This window comes from Augochlora pura, chromosome 11 (genome assembly GCF_028453695.1).
Source record: "Augochlora pura isolate Apur16 chromosome 11, APUR_v2.2.1, whole genome shotgun sequence".
Lineage (NCBI taxonomy): Eukaryota > Metazoa > Arthropoda > Insecta > Hymenoptera > Halictidae > Augochlora > Augochlora pura.
In genome coordinates this window covers 1326043-1340488 of record NC_135782.1, presented here as the reverse complement: position 1 = coordinate 1340488, position 14446 = coordinate 1326043, and the positions used below count along the sequence as shown (strand labels likewise).

The following is a 14446-nucleotide window of genomic DNA, read 5'->3' as shown; positions in this document are numbered from 1 at the left end:
GCGTCCTCTGTGGGAAATTCGCTTTCCTTGCCTGGATGGCTGCGGTTGGCCGGTTGGCTGCCAGCTTGGATAAAATTTCCCGGGAATTTTTTTCTTCTCCCGCGGGAGAAGACGCGCGGGTTCGGAACTCGGTCGGCCAGAGACCACCTTCCGGTAAATTAGCCCCGCACTTGCACGACCCGAGCCCAACCCCTCTCTCTCTCTTTTTCTTTTTCCCTTTCTCTCTCTCACTGTCTCTTTCTCCCCCTCCCTCTCCCTCTCTGTTTTATTCTTTGCACTCTCTGTCACTCATTTTCTGCGCTCTGCGTGTGCCACGTGCGTGTGCACATCGCCGCGTTTTCCCTGCCAGCTCTTCTTCGCTTGTTGCAATATTTACTCGACCGGTGTCTCTGTTTTCCAAGCATTGGATCCATTAATCTTGCGATTATATAATAATAACAATAACTATAATTATTACTTTTACTTTTAATACTTTATCGACCGCTCATCCGGTCGTAATAGTTTTTCGTTTCTATTCTGATTTCATTTATCTTATCAATTGCGAAAGGATTTAAGAAATTATATAATAATATTGAAGCTCGCAGTACAATTTATAGACATTTATCTCAATAATAGATAACAAATTAAGGGTTGCTATGTCAACCGATCGGGGGGGAGGAAAAGCCGATTTATAGGCTACCGGTCGATAAAGTTGTTAATAATAATTATTATTATTACCGTTACTGTTATCACTTGCTATTGCTCGGATTGATATAACTGATTAGCAAATTCCCGCGGCTTTCCACGCGACGCGAATTCCAATAATCAGTCAACGTACTTTGATCCTGTCCGATGTAATAAACGCCGACGTCCATGTACATTTTAAATGTAAATTACTGGACGGACAGAAAAAGCGTTCGCAGCAAGGCGACCACCGCATGCTGTTACATAAAAATCGGAATGACAGTTGAATTTTTTCTCACGGTTGGAATGAAATCGATACATTTGATACATACACGGTCTAAAATATCATTTTATTTCGCGATTGTTTGTTGCGCAACGGTATCAACGATCGCGCGAAATAACAAAAATATTCCAGAGAAGAAAATAACAGGTGCATCAATTTTGACTTCGCTTAAAAATGATTTCTCTCCTTGTGCTTTCCTCTGCTTCTTTTTTAGTTACAAATTTGTGTACTTTATTCGTCCGTTCGTTCTAATATATAAGTTATTAACATCGTTGCTAATACTATTCTAGTTTTTTTATTTTTATTACATATCTCGGACTGAATCGATAGCATAATTACCGTGTCATCGAGACAGGTTACCAGAGCGAATTAATGTGACTATTATGTTTAAATAATCACATAGCTAATCGTTCAGGAAATCGATCGGAACTAATTGATCGGAGATCAAATGAATATCTTCGCAGCTTGAACTCGCATCTGACATTTAATTATTTCTTCCAACCAGGCATAATCTACTACGTAACCATTTCTTTTGCAAACGATATTAAAAATGTTTGAATGCAACATTTTGCTCGAATGAAATTTTATTCGAATTCTACATATTTATTCGGATATAACTTTATTCGCGTTGAATTTTAGTTGAATTCGATTCGATTAGGATATAATTTTATTTCGATACAGTTTTATTTAGATACAGTTTTATTCAGATACAGTTTCATTCGACGTATTGCCAAGCGATCGAACGCGACACGTCGTTTCTCGCAGACGCCGATCGCAAATCCAACGCGACGGTTGAACTTTGTTTAAACGCGAGACGTCATTGTAATCGACCATGAATATCGGCCAAAACATTCCCGTTTAAATAATTGCGCAACCGCGAGCGAGCATACAGGTGTGTGACGCGCGTCGCTCGATTCTATGTAAATCGCGTGCCGTGATTGCTCCACTTTTTCGCGCCGTAATAACGTGCTTGCGAAACGAATCAAACGTCCATCTTCTCCTTGTCCCCTGCGGCTGCTGGAATGTTACCTTGCCGCTCCGTACCTCCATTGTTACGTAATCCCCGCGCTCGCAAATTGCGACCTGTCGTTGGCGGTCAACTGCGCGTGAAAAAAAACGCGAGCGGAATCTCCTCGCCGCGTTATCGTCGTCGCGCGATCACGAACGATTCCCGAAGGATCAAGAGACAGAGGGTGAGACACGAAGCGACGGAGGCTCCGAGGAATTAGGGGATGACGGGGCGCCGACCCGACGGAGTCGCGTACAAACCGCCGCATCGGCGACGCTTATTTAACCCTCCTCCGAATGCGAAGTGGTCCACCCATTGCAGGCTCGCTGACGCGTTTCGATCGCCTATTCGCGTGTCGTTTGCTATTAGCTGCCGCTTTAATGTCGCCGCTCATCGAAGCTGATCTTAATCTTGATTTTCACGTTCCTCGATGTCTTTATACTTCAATTCTTCGTACTTAAATATCCTTGCACTTCGTTCTTCGTTTCTTAAATCTCTCGTTTTTCAAGCTTCCATGCTTCCTTCCTCATTTTTAATTATTCAATCTCTCATGTTCTATTCTTCAACACTTCTTATCTCACTTTTCTATTCTTCGTTCTTTAATTAGACTAAAAATAAGTTTTTTTTTCGTTCGCCATGAGATTCCATTTCGCGAGGCGGCAAAAGTATTCGATCGACATTGACACGGGACGTGTCTCCCACGTCGTTATAGTTATCGGTAACGCAAGAGTGTACACGCGTAACGCGTATAATGAGCGAACGACGCGATGGTCCCATTGTGTTAGCGGAAACCGATTAACGAATCGGTTGCATCGATTGATCCGCACGGACCCCTTTCGAGACCGCGGTGTCAGGTCATTATGTGCATATAAAATGTCGGATTTCAAAGTGAATATATAAAACTGAAGTCAAGTTCTCAGAAAATCAAAGGCTGAATTGAAAAAACGATCATTATAACTGAATTATCTCTTAACTATTAACAGAGATATTTCAGACGTTCCTAAATTTCTAATTAGGCAACGCAGCGAGTGAATTTGGCGCAGGCAATGCGAGCGGACCACGGCCGACATTGTTCGCGTTATCGCGCGATTCGCGTATCCGCCATTAGCGCGCGAAGAGACGCGGCCGTTCCGCGCGAATAAACGCGCCTTTGGGCAACGGCGACAGTTTTCGCCGGGGCTGTATTGTGCATCCAGCCACGCTTGGCGCGCTAAGGGTTAAGGTGGCCGACCATTACGCCTCGCTACGCCTCGCTACGCCTCGCTCGCCGTTCTTTTTTTTTTTTTATTCTTTCCCAGGCTTTTCTCTTCCACGCGTCCCGAAGATTTTAAGCGAATGCATATCGGCCCCAGCGCGAAAATGCGCCGGCCGTTGTACGCTCTAATTGCATGGAAATGGAAACGCGTTCCGCTTATACACACCCGAGCCTAAACCCGAGCAACTAAATTGGAGCGCGGACAAATTTTCGGGGGGAACGTTCGCCAACTTTGATTGCCGATCATTTTGTCAGAAATCATCGCGGCACGATGACTTTTTTTTTTATTTAAAGCTTGGAATCTCTGCTTTCAGATCGTATGTTTAGATTTAAAATTCGCTGCACCATTGCCACGGTGAAGTTTGAAATACGAGGCAATGTTTGTCATGATGAAAATGGCCAAGTTTGAAAATATTCTGAAACCTTGGAAAATTTTTCTCGGGGACGCCGTTTACAGGAAAATAAAGTTCGATCTTTCCCCTTTAATTTAAAGAAAGTGGCAACCGCCTGCGATTTTTTCTCGCGAAGTTACAGCACTTTGAAGTAACGACTACAATCCGTCGAATTATCGGCACAGGAACAGAGCTTGCGTTAACCAGGGTACGTTCGAAGTGCTGTAACTTCGCAGAAAAAAATCGCAACTCGGTCTCGCTTTTTTTAAATTAAAGGGGAAGAAACGGAGCTTATTTTCCTGTAAATGGCATGTCTGAAAAAAATTCTTCGAAGTCTGGGCGTTTTGTCAAACTTTGACGAAGTTCGTAGCAACCCCTGTATTTTCGCAGTGACAGGGTGACTTTCAGGTGTTGTAACTTCGCATAAAAAAATCGCAGCAAGGTGCCTCTTTTTTTAAATTAAAGGGGAAGGATCGAACTTTATTTCTCTGCAAACAGCGTCTTTGTAAAAAATTTTTCAAGGCCCCAGCATTTCGTGAAACTTGGCCATTTTCGTATGGCAAACGTAGCAAAGTATTCAAAGGGTTAAATCGAGAAGAACGCTTCGAATTAAAAATCTAAATATACGGTTTTAAAGCAGAGATTCCAAGCTTTAATTTAAAAAAAGAGCCATCATCCTACGACGATTTCTCGCTGAATTATCGTCTGCTAAAAGTTGACTAATTCCTATCAGAAATCGTTCCGTTTTATATATCTTTTTCGACCGTATATTTTTCTCATTTTCGACCGTATATTTTCCTCATTTTCTCCAAATTTTCCACTTTGTTTACGGGCCGTTCGCGAAACAGGCGAACCTATTTGCTTAATTTCGCGAGCACCGCGCACCACTTTCTCGGCGAACGACCGTGTCGTTTTATTATTTATCGTCCCGTCAATCTCGAAGCGATCGCTTTTCAGCGAGAAAACAGTTTTACAGCGACTTTTACAGGCTCGTTTGCACACAATGTTCGAGATTTATGGGCTTGCCTCGTGTCGTTAAGCGGCGACGGTTCCGAAGAAAGTAATGAGGCGATTTGTTTCTTTGCCCCTCCGGGCGACTGAGTTCTTCAAATACAGTTATATGAAATCTAGGGAAGGGATCGATTAGGGTTAATTGTTAGCAAAGTACGTTATAGAAGTATACAAGACATTACTGCATTGAGAAATGCATTAGAAAAGTGTGTCGAATATTAATTCCTTTACAAAATTAATTCAGAGATTAGATTAGATATTAATTCGTTTAAAAATCAATTCAGAGATTAAATTGGATATTAATTCGTTTAAAAATCAATTCAGAGATTAAATTAAATATTAATTTCTTCAAAAATTTATCCTATAATCCAAACGCCCGCCGAACACCGCGATATGAAAATTGACTCGATTGCGATTCGAGATGATTCAGCGGCGCTCGGGCAAGATATTCCAGCGAAGGGGTTAAAACAGTAGCTGCGTCAATTAATCGATGACCCAGCTTCGCCGCGGGAGGATTAGCGCGATGAGTCGGATTATCGAACGGGCGAGAAAGAAAACAAAAGTGATCGTTGTATTTTAATAAACTTGAACGGGGCGACGGGGGTGGTTCAGGTATCGCGTCGCCCGAAAATCGGCGTTTCGATCTAAACGGCGTTCGAGACGAAAAAAATAACACGCGATCGTTTGGCTGCAGAGATTTCGCCGCATAAATTTCACGCGACCCCGAGACTTCGGCGACGTCGTCGACGTCGAAGAAATCGCGAGTCGGCCTCTCGCAAGAAGCGGTCCGACGACGATTTTGTCGCGCGCCGTCTGACATTTCAGATTCCGATCTCGAATTTGAAAGTTGTCCTTGCCCCGGGCGCGAGACCGATTTGTCCGCGCGATGCGCGCCGGAGGACGCGGCGCGTTCGCCCGTACATATGCATACGCACGCGTGCACGCAACGCATATGCGAGCAACGCGCTCCCGGTTATCGCGCGCCGTAAATCTCTGCGGCTAATTGCGGCCGCGATTACACTCGTTAAGCGAAAACACGCGGGGAGGGTGGGCGTCCGGGCGAACTTCAAAGCGAAACCACCACCGCTTTGTTCCTCCACCCATCCTCCACCCCCTCTTCCTCCCCCTCTCGGTGTTTAAGGGAGTGGAGTCTTGCGCTTCGCCGGTCGACTGCATACTTCGCGTGCAGTTTGCCGCGCGCGCGAAACTCGAAAGGTAAATAATACGCGGCCGCTTCGGGGAAAACCGCGCTCGAGACGAAATTCCCCGTCGGGCGGCTTCTCCGTCGTCCCGGGGCTCGACGAAGCTGCGACGAAGCTGCGATGGCTTCGAGATCGCCGCCCGATCGCTTTCAACCCATTCCACCGTCATTCTCTTCACAATCGCGACAATTGAAAAAAATCGAGTGAGCAATTTTTATTATTTTTTCCTTGGTACTTTCTTTATTATTTCCTTTGTAACGTGTACTCGATTTACAACATATTGTCGGGAAATAATAAGACGTATTATAAAATAAAAGACGTGTTACTGTTCCAATGATTAGGTTCCAATGATTAGGTTCCAATGATTAGGTTCCGCGATTAGGCTCGCCGAACATCCCTCGATGTTCCCCGGTCTATTTTGGTCGGAAAATATTTTTCCGTTTCCGTGGCAACCGGTCAGCCGCGAATATCTCTGGAGCCGGGATAATTATCCGGCGCTGCGTTCGCGCCGGCTATTGTTCCCCGTCGGAGTCGATGCTCCTAATGACGCCATTGTCGCCGGCGAACGGGGCTGAAGAAAGTAAATAACGGAAGGAGATCAACCCCGAAACGCGACGCGCTTTCCCGACGGGGGTGACCGCGATTCTACCGCGCTGCCTGCGATTTTATTTCCGCGAGGGCGGCCGACACCGAATTTTATCCCTTGGGCAATTGGAAATGCTCGCTCGAAGATATTGGCCAATGCCACATTATACTATAAATTATTTTATTATACCTTCTTTATTCGTGTATATGAATTGAATTAAATTAAATTAAACTGGGTTGCAGTCGATTATGCTGTATTACAGTTAATTAGACTGTATTACAGTCGATTACAGTGTATTGCACTCAATTATACTGTATAACCCTCAACTATACTGGTTCATACTCGATCAAACTGTATTATATTAAATTCAATTGCATTTTATTCAATTGAACACTGTATTAAATTAAATTGAACCCGTCTAGATCAAATAAAATCAAATAAAATCAAATAAAATCGAATAAAATCAAATAAAATCGAATAAAATCGAATAAAATCAAATAAAACCAAATAAAATAAAATCAACTAAAACCAAATAAAATCAAATAAAATCGAATAAAATCGACGAAAATGATTTATGGAGCAAACAAAAGACAGTGAATCGCGCCTCGCAGATTCGTCGACGGCATAAATCACAAACGATCGAGAACCCCATAGAATCGCGAGGATCGGTCCGATAACAGATGTAGTCGCGGCCTCAATGGGGGGCGGGTTCTCGAAAGTGGCTCTCTCTCGAGAGAGCAGCAAAGGGTTGAAAAGAGTGTCGCGCACCGCTCCTCTAAAAATAATCGCCTGGCAAAGAGGTTAACGAACCGGGGTCGTCGTCGGTTGTGCTTCGTTGTCGCGTAATCGCGGGTAGAAGAAGAGGTGTGTGTTGCGACAACGATGCGTAAAATCGCGAACGCCGAACGGAAAAATAAAAGTAGCCGTGCCAAAAGAACTACCACGCCGTTCCGTCAACAACTACAACAACAACAACAACGACGACGAGAATAAGAACAACAGCGACGACGACAAGAATAAGAACAAATAAAAAAGCAACAAGCGAGGAAACTAGGGGGTGCAAGAAGCAACGCGGCGCGGGTAAACGGAACGCGAGGGATGGAAAAAGTGGGGTTAGAGGGGGATGATAGACCCGTCTTCGTTCCCGTTAAGGCGCGCCGGCGGGGATCCGATAATTAAACCGCGCCGCGATCGGCGGGGACAGCGGCTGCGAAGTTTAATTAGCGAGTAACCGCGGACGCGAAGAAGTGGACGCTTCTGAGAGAGACGGGGAGAAAGAGAGAGAAAGGGAGAGAGAGAGAGAGGGAGAGGCGGATGAAATTAGAGAATGAGACAGACGAGGTTCGAGAATTAGGGAGACAGTGTTCGAGAAAGGGGGAGGGTAGTTTTCGTTCAAATGCAACAGTATAAATATCTATCGAATAAAATATTGAATATTGTTTCAATTAAATGTAAAATTAAATTATAATTTAATTATAAAAAATTAAAAAATAATATAATAATATATTATGAAATTTTTATTTAATTATATTAATTGTTTTAATTTAATGTAAAATATTGTTTTAAAAGAAAAAAAAATTATGTATCTGTATGGAAGGCAGAACGGATGGGTTACATCCACTGCCAATATAGTTTCAATCAATCAATCAATCAATTAAACAACGAAGGAAATGCAGGAAATAAGAGAAGAATTTACCTTTACTTCGATATAGAAGGAACGAATAATATTCGTATTTAATCGATCTTGCGTGAAATCCGTTCCACGTTGTTATAGCGCGAAGGGGTTAATAATCTCATCCAAATATCAGTCGTCGCGTCTCTGAACAAATTAACACAGAATTCTCGCGGACGATAATGCGTGGCCCTCGATTTCATTGTTCGAACCGATTGTAATTTCCGCGGAAGACCCTTTTCCGTTGATTGTCCCGCCGGCTGATCCCGGTACTAGAAAAATCGAGAAACGAACAAGCCGGAGAGATCGGAGGAATAAAAGGACAAAGCGATGGAGCGAGAAAGAATGAGCGAGAGAGGGGGGAAGGGGGGACGGAGGGAGGTAGGACGGAGTGAAATCTCGCGAGGTGATATCCCAGGCGCCGCCGGGATTTCCTCGGGATCGCGGAATCTTTCATTTAGTGGCTCCGAGGGGTTAGCTCTGGTCGTGGGGGTAGCTATCTCCGCAGACTCTAATACGGCTTTCGAAATAGAGGGTCCGCGCGTTGCCTCTCTAATTTCGAGATAACCCCGGCGATCCGGGCCCGCTAACGATCCGCCATTGAACGCGATATTAATCAGCCTCCCGACTCCGCCAACCCTCTCTCGCGCGCCTCCTCTCGGTCTCGATTCTCTCTCTCTCGATTCCGAGTCTCAAGGTTAAATTCCCCGGGCTCCGATTCTAAGGCGATTCGATGACCGCGAGAATTTTAGCATCGTCTTCTTTTTTTCTCTTCCAGGGAAATAAACGAATCCCCGGAATTCGAATCTGAATCGTCCATTTCTGCGGACGATTGAATGTTATTATGCGAACGTATAGAATGACTTTGCCTTCCGACTGGTTTTCTTTGGAGTCACCATAGTGGTTCCTTCACATTATCGATTCTTATTAGTCGCGAGAATATAAAAACGTCGACGCGAAGATTGTCACGCGATTTATATAAATTTATTTGTTTGTTCGTGCTCGTTGTATTATTGGTATTTCGTTTATTAATTTTGTTGTGTGTTGGGTTCTGTTTTCCAGATCCCAGGGTGAAGAGTTGGCCGATGATGAGCAGCCCGTTGCCGACGGTGGCGATATGCATATGTTACGCTTATTTCAGCAAGGTTTTGGGACCGAGGATAATGGAGAACAGGAAACCCTTCACCCTCCGTCGTATCCTAATAGTGTACAATTTCGTGCAGACGATATTCTCGACATGGATCTTCTACGAGGTATGTTCCAACGTTATTTCAAATATAACTTTATCAATTTTAACCCTCGGGCTATGTTCGAGAGCCAGTTACCCGCCTCACTCTCTCGATACTTACTCCCAATACTCGCGAACGTTCGCTTCGTTAAGGACGAGAAAGTCGGCAAGGTACACGTTCCAGATACCCGAATCCCCCGCACTCATTGTTCGATTCGCGGTTTATTCGACGCTTCCGTTCACCGCGGATAATCAGCCGGCCAAAGAGTTTCGGTTCGTCTACTTTATTCTTTTTTTTCTTTCTGGTTTTTATATTCCGGCTCCTTGAGAGCACTCCGAAACTTTCATCTTCGCGTAACGATTCGCGCGCCGCCGCCGATTTATGCAGCCGGAATTTGCATTCGGGAGTGGACGGGCGTGGTTTATCGATTGATATCTATCTGCTTTCTAAATTGCATCGGGGATCGCACTTTTGTTACGTCGGCGACGACGACGCGGCGAATCACGGCGACGAGTTTCCCTCGGATTTCCTTGTTTACGCAGCTTGGCGGTATTGTGGCGCGGAATACTTTCGGTAAAAATCATCGTGGGAAGGTGAAATTTTTTTTTAAATTGAAGCTCGAAGCATAGTATACTTCAGATTTAAATTCGATGTAGCCTAACCAGTATAACCCTTTAAATGCAAGCACCCTTTTTGAAACAGTTTATGGGAGGCTGTATCTGGCCTATTAAAAAACCGTCAACTTTGAAAAAATGCACGGATCTTGTAAAATTTTTCTCGCAAATGCCGTTCGCAGGGAAATAAAGTACGATTCTTCTCCTTTAATTAAAAAAAAGAGGCACCTTGCTGCGATTTTTTTATGCGAAGTTACAGAACCTCAAAGTCACCCTGTTAGCGTGAAAATACAGGGGTTACTGCAAACTTCGTCAAAGTTTGACAAAACGCCCAGACTACCAAGAATTTTTTTTAGCCGTGCCGTTTACACGAAAATAAAGTTCGACTCTTCCCCTTTAATGTAAAAAAAGTGAAACTCGTCTGCGATTTTTTCTCGACAAGTTACAACACCTCAAAGTCACCCTGTTAGTGCAAAGATACAAACTTTCTCAAAGTTTAATAATACGTCCAGACTTCCCAGAATTTTTTTTACACATGCCGTTTACACGAAAATAAAGTTCGATTCTTCCCCTTTAATGAAAAAAAAGAGGGACCTCGCTGCGATTTTTTCTCGCAGAGTTACAGAACCTCAAAGTCACCCCTACATTCCTGGCAATAAAATCGTAGCTTGCATCGACAGGGTCGCTTCGAGGCGCTGTAACTTCGCGACAAAAAATCGCAGCAAGGTGCCTCTTTTTTCAAATTAAAGAGGAAGGATCGAACTTTATTTCCCCGTAAACGGCATTCGCGAAAAAAATTTTACAAGATCGGGGCATTTCGTTGAATTCGGCGGGTTTGAACGGGGGGAAAGTCGGAATAATTCGCGCGCGGCGGTTCCCCATGATTCGGCGGGTACTCGAACCGGCAAAGTGGTCGAAAACTCGCGGCCGAGCGGGTTTCCTTCTCGGTGCTCGACTTCCTCGGGCAAGTAATTAACGATAAAGTGGCTCTGATGAGCACAGTTGCGAAAGAAACGGCGCGAACCGTTCTCCGCGAAAGGGGTGAACGTACTCTCTCCGCGGCAGGCGTTCACCCTTCCGCGTGAATTCGGTCTGTACGACCCAAAAAACCAGTCCGCGAATTCTTAGTCTCCTTTGTAACTCTACCGTAATGAACCCTTTACACTGGAAGCCATTTTAAAATCCGAGACGCGAATCTACAATCGTTACTTTGGCTCGCAACATTTCTATTTTATATAACGGAGTGCATTTCACGTATACGTAATTGATTTTTCTGATTCGTTACCAACATAACACAGCCTGAACAATTTCTCAAATTTAATCTTTGTTGATGTAAAGATTACTTTTACATGTGATCGAGAAATTTTATTGGTGCCTTAGAGTCACTAAAGGGTAATTATAAAGGGTTAACAGAACCGAAATATTTCTTACATCTGTCGCTAAATGAGAAATTTAAAGAGAAAGGCATTTAAAGTCGAATAATATATTTTTTTTGGAAAATAATAGAATATTTTTTTTTTTTAAATTAATAGAATATTTTCCATTCAATTCTGTGCTAATTCTATCAAACGAAATAAAATGAAATAAAACGACGGTATTGATAATTGATGTAAGAAGGTGGTAATTACGAGTAAAAAGCAGTGATTTCAACTGGTTCGTTAGCTACCGGCGTCGATGAACTTCGCGGCAGGAGAACGGTAGCAGGTGGAACAATCGATTTGCGTCGCGATTTCTCTATCGTTGACACAGAAAAAGAAATGAACGCATGTAAGGCGCTGTCAAAATCGGGCGACGAGATAATCCCATTCCGACGTGTATCATCGATCCCGTCCAGAATAATTGATGGCCGGCCTCGGCCGGTCTGCCGACGTCTCTCTCTCTCTTTTTCTCTCTTTCTTTCTCCTCCGTCCCTTATTCGTGAAAGTTATTGCCTGCCGGCCACCGAGCCGACGATTCGTGGGTTGCATAAGGCGCAGACCTCGCTGCTGTGTGTGCCAGTCAATGGAATTCGTCGCGCGGACGAAATCCTCTCGCGATCCCGACCCGACCGAGAAACTCCTATCACCGCGAATACTGGGTCACCACGAAATTATTCTTTCGCGGCTTTTCCATCCGCCGCCCTTGTTTCGATTCGCCGATTTTTCTATTCGACGATCCCTTTATTCGCTAATTTTTCTGCTCTCCGATTCGTTCGTTTTTCCGACTCTTTTTCCAATATCTCTGGCCGCCGATTTTTCTATTCGACGAGTAAATCTGTTCGCCGATTTTTCTATTCGTCGATCTCTTTATTCGCTAATTTTTCCATTCATCGATTTTTCTATTTGCCAATACTTTTTCCCAATATTTTATTTTTGTCGTCGATTACTTTATTTCACGATTATTCTATTCGCTAATTTTTCTATTCGTCGATCTTTTTATTCGCTAATTATTTTATTCTAGCAACATATACCAACTATTTTTATTCGCCGAGCTTTTCACTCGTCCGATTTTTATCCCGTAAATTTTATTCTCCTACATAACACCGCTCTCAACAAGTTCAATATTAGCATATCAGCATTCCGAGTTTTCACCGCGTAAAATTCGCGATCTAAGCGATCAACACGGTTCAAACGAAACGAAAGTGACGGTATTCCGGTCTTGCACGGTAATTGGGACCCTTATCCCATAAACAGTTTGGCCTCCTATGCATATAATTGAAAGAGTACCGCGTTACTGCAAAATAACTGTGATACACTGATCCAGCTGTTACGTAATCGATTGAAATTCGATCTTAACTTTTACTAGAGAAAGGGGAATTCCTGGTCGATTTCTGCGAATTATTCCCTTCTCTCTCTCTCTCTCTCTCTTTCTTTCTTTCTCTTGAAGAAAGTTTCGCGAAAAACGATCATACTTTTATAATAGTAACACCGTGCCTAATTCAACGACAGTTCCATAATATCTTTGGTCGGAAGCTAAAATCGCCTAATATCTCCGGTTTAAAAGTTAAAGCCGGATTCCCATGGATCCACGAAAACAAATGGCCACGGTGGCCCGTTAGGCCCGTTTTATTTTTCAGCCTGACGGGTCAGGAATGCGCGCGCGCGTACTCGATCAAATACCGATCCTATTTGGTTTGCGCTTAGTATGTCCATCGCGCGCCTCGGTACTGTTATTTCGTGAGAATCGTAATCACGTAGGGACCGTCGACGTCGCGTAACTTTCTACGCGGCTGTTTTTTCCGTTTTACCGTACCCGCGCGCCTCCGACTATTTATCCACAGTTCTCCCTTTGCCGTCTTCGTCTTCTCCCTTTTGCCGTCTTCGTCTTCTCGCCCTCTTTTTCACGCGACTCTTCTCGCTGTCTTCGTTCGATGGAATTATATAGTCTTTTTGTTAACCCTTCGCGGTCACGTTTCGAAATAATTTTTATCAATATTCAAAAATATTGTTAAAAGCTGTCAACTGTTGCACGAGCTACAAAAATTCAATTCCATACTGTATAAATTATATATCAGATTATATAAAATGGAAACGCTGTAAATCTGGAAATATATTTTGGATTTCCAGTTAAAAATCGCTCCGACTGCAAAGGGTTGACACCCTTTAAGGGTCGTTGAGACGTGACGGGGTCGCGATTTTATCGGTGCGAATTGTGGAGACAATTTTTCGTAAAAATCCGCGACGTAATTATTACCGATTTATTGCCGATTTATTGCCGATTTATCACTGATCTATCATCGATCTATCAACTCTCTCTTAATTCGATTCCTAACAATCGATCGCCTGGCCGGAGAATATTCGGTCGACGATCGTAGCAAGTGCGAACAGAATTGATATTCACGAGTACGTGTCGTCGGCGTCCTCGATCGGATTGTTGTGCAAAATTGCAAGGAAGAGCTTCGGGGCGACGTCGCCGAGCAAGACGACGACGACGAGGACGAGGAGACTGGTCTTAAGTCGTCGACGGTGTCCGACGAGCGCATATTAGAACCGATCGAAGACGATGAAGCGACGTCGTGAACGATCCTCGAATATCGGGGTTTTCGTCGCGTCGTCGGATTTTATCAAGTGGGAAGGGGATCGTCGACGGGTCGACGGTGGAATGCGGACTCGCCCGATCTTTCCCTTCCGCGATCTTCTTCTTCTTCCAATCGAGAGAATCGATGCCTTTGTGCGTAGATCATGATGCTATAATCGAAGTATTTTAAATAATTATTGGTAACACAAAAAAGACGATGTAATCATAATTAAATTGTACCTAGGTAATTCTTTGATTTTTATAAACGTCGAAGGAAAATATATATAAAAAATAGCAGCGCAGAAAAATCAGAAAACTCTTAGCGTGAAATCTCTGAGTAGATCATCTAAATTCAGTCGTTTTAAATAATGAAAAAGATCGTCATAATTATAATCAAACTGTACCAAAAAAAATCCCCAAGTATCAAGGGAGAATATGAAAGGTATCGGTATCGAGAAATCGTAGGTCTCGCGAGCTCTCGCGTTTCTCGAAATCGCGATCGAAGATCGATTAACCGGGGGGGGGGGGGGGGGG

General features: G+C 43.7%; 1 protein-coding gene across 4 annotated transcripts in view; it reads left to right on the top strand.

The window, feature by feature from the left end:
* Window positions 1-14446, top strand: part of LOC144476992 (very long chain fatty acid elongase AAEL008004) — a 60531-nt gene that overhangs the window by 33287 nt on the left and 12798 nt on the right. For all 4 annotated transcript variants that reach the window (XM_078194370.1, XM_078194372.1, XM_078194373.1 and 1 more), the window contains one exon: window positions 9136-9326. In XM_078194370.1, the coding sequence (XP_078050496.1) occupies window positions 9136-9326 (191 nt within the window). The remainder of the gene's footprint in view (window positions 1-9135; window positions 9327-14446) is intronic.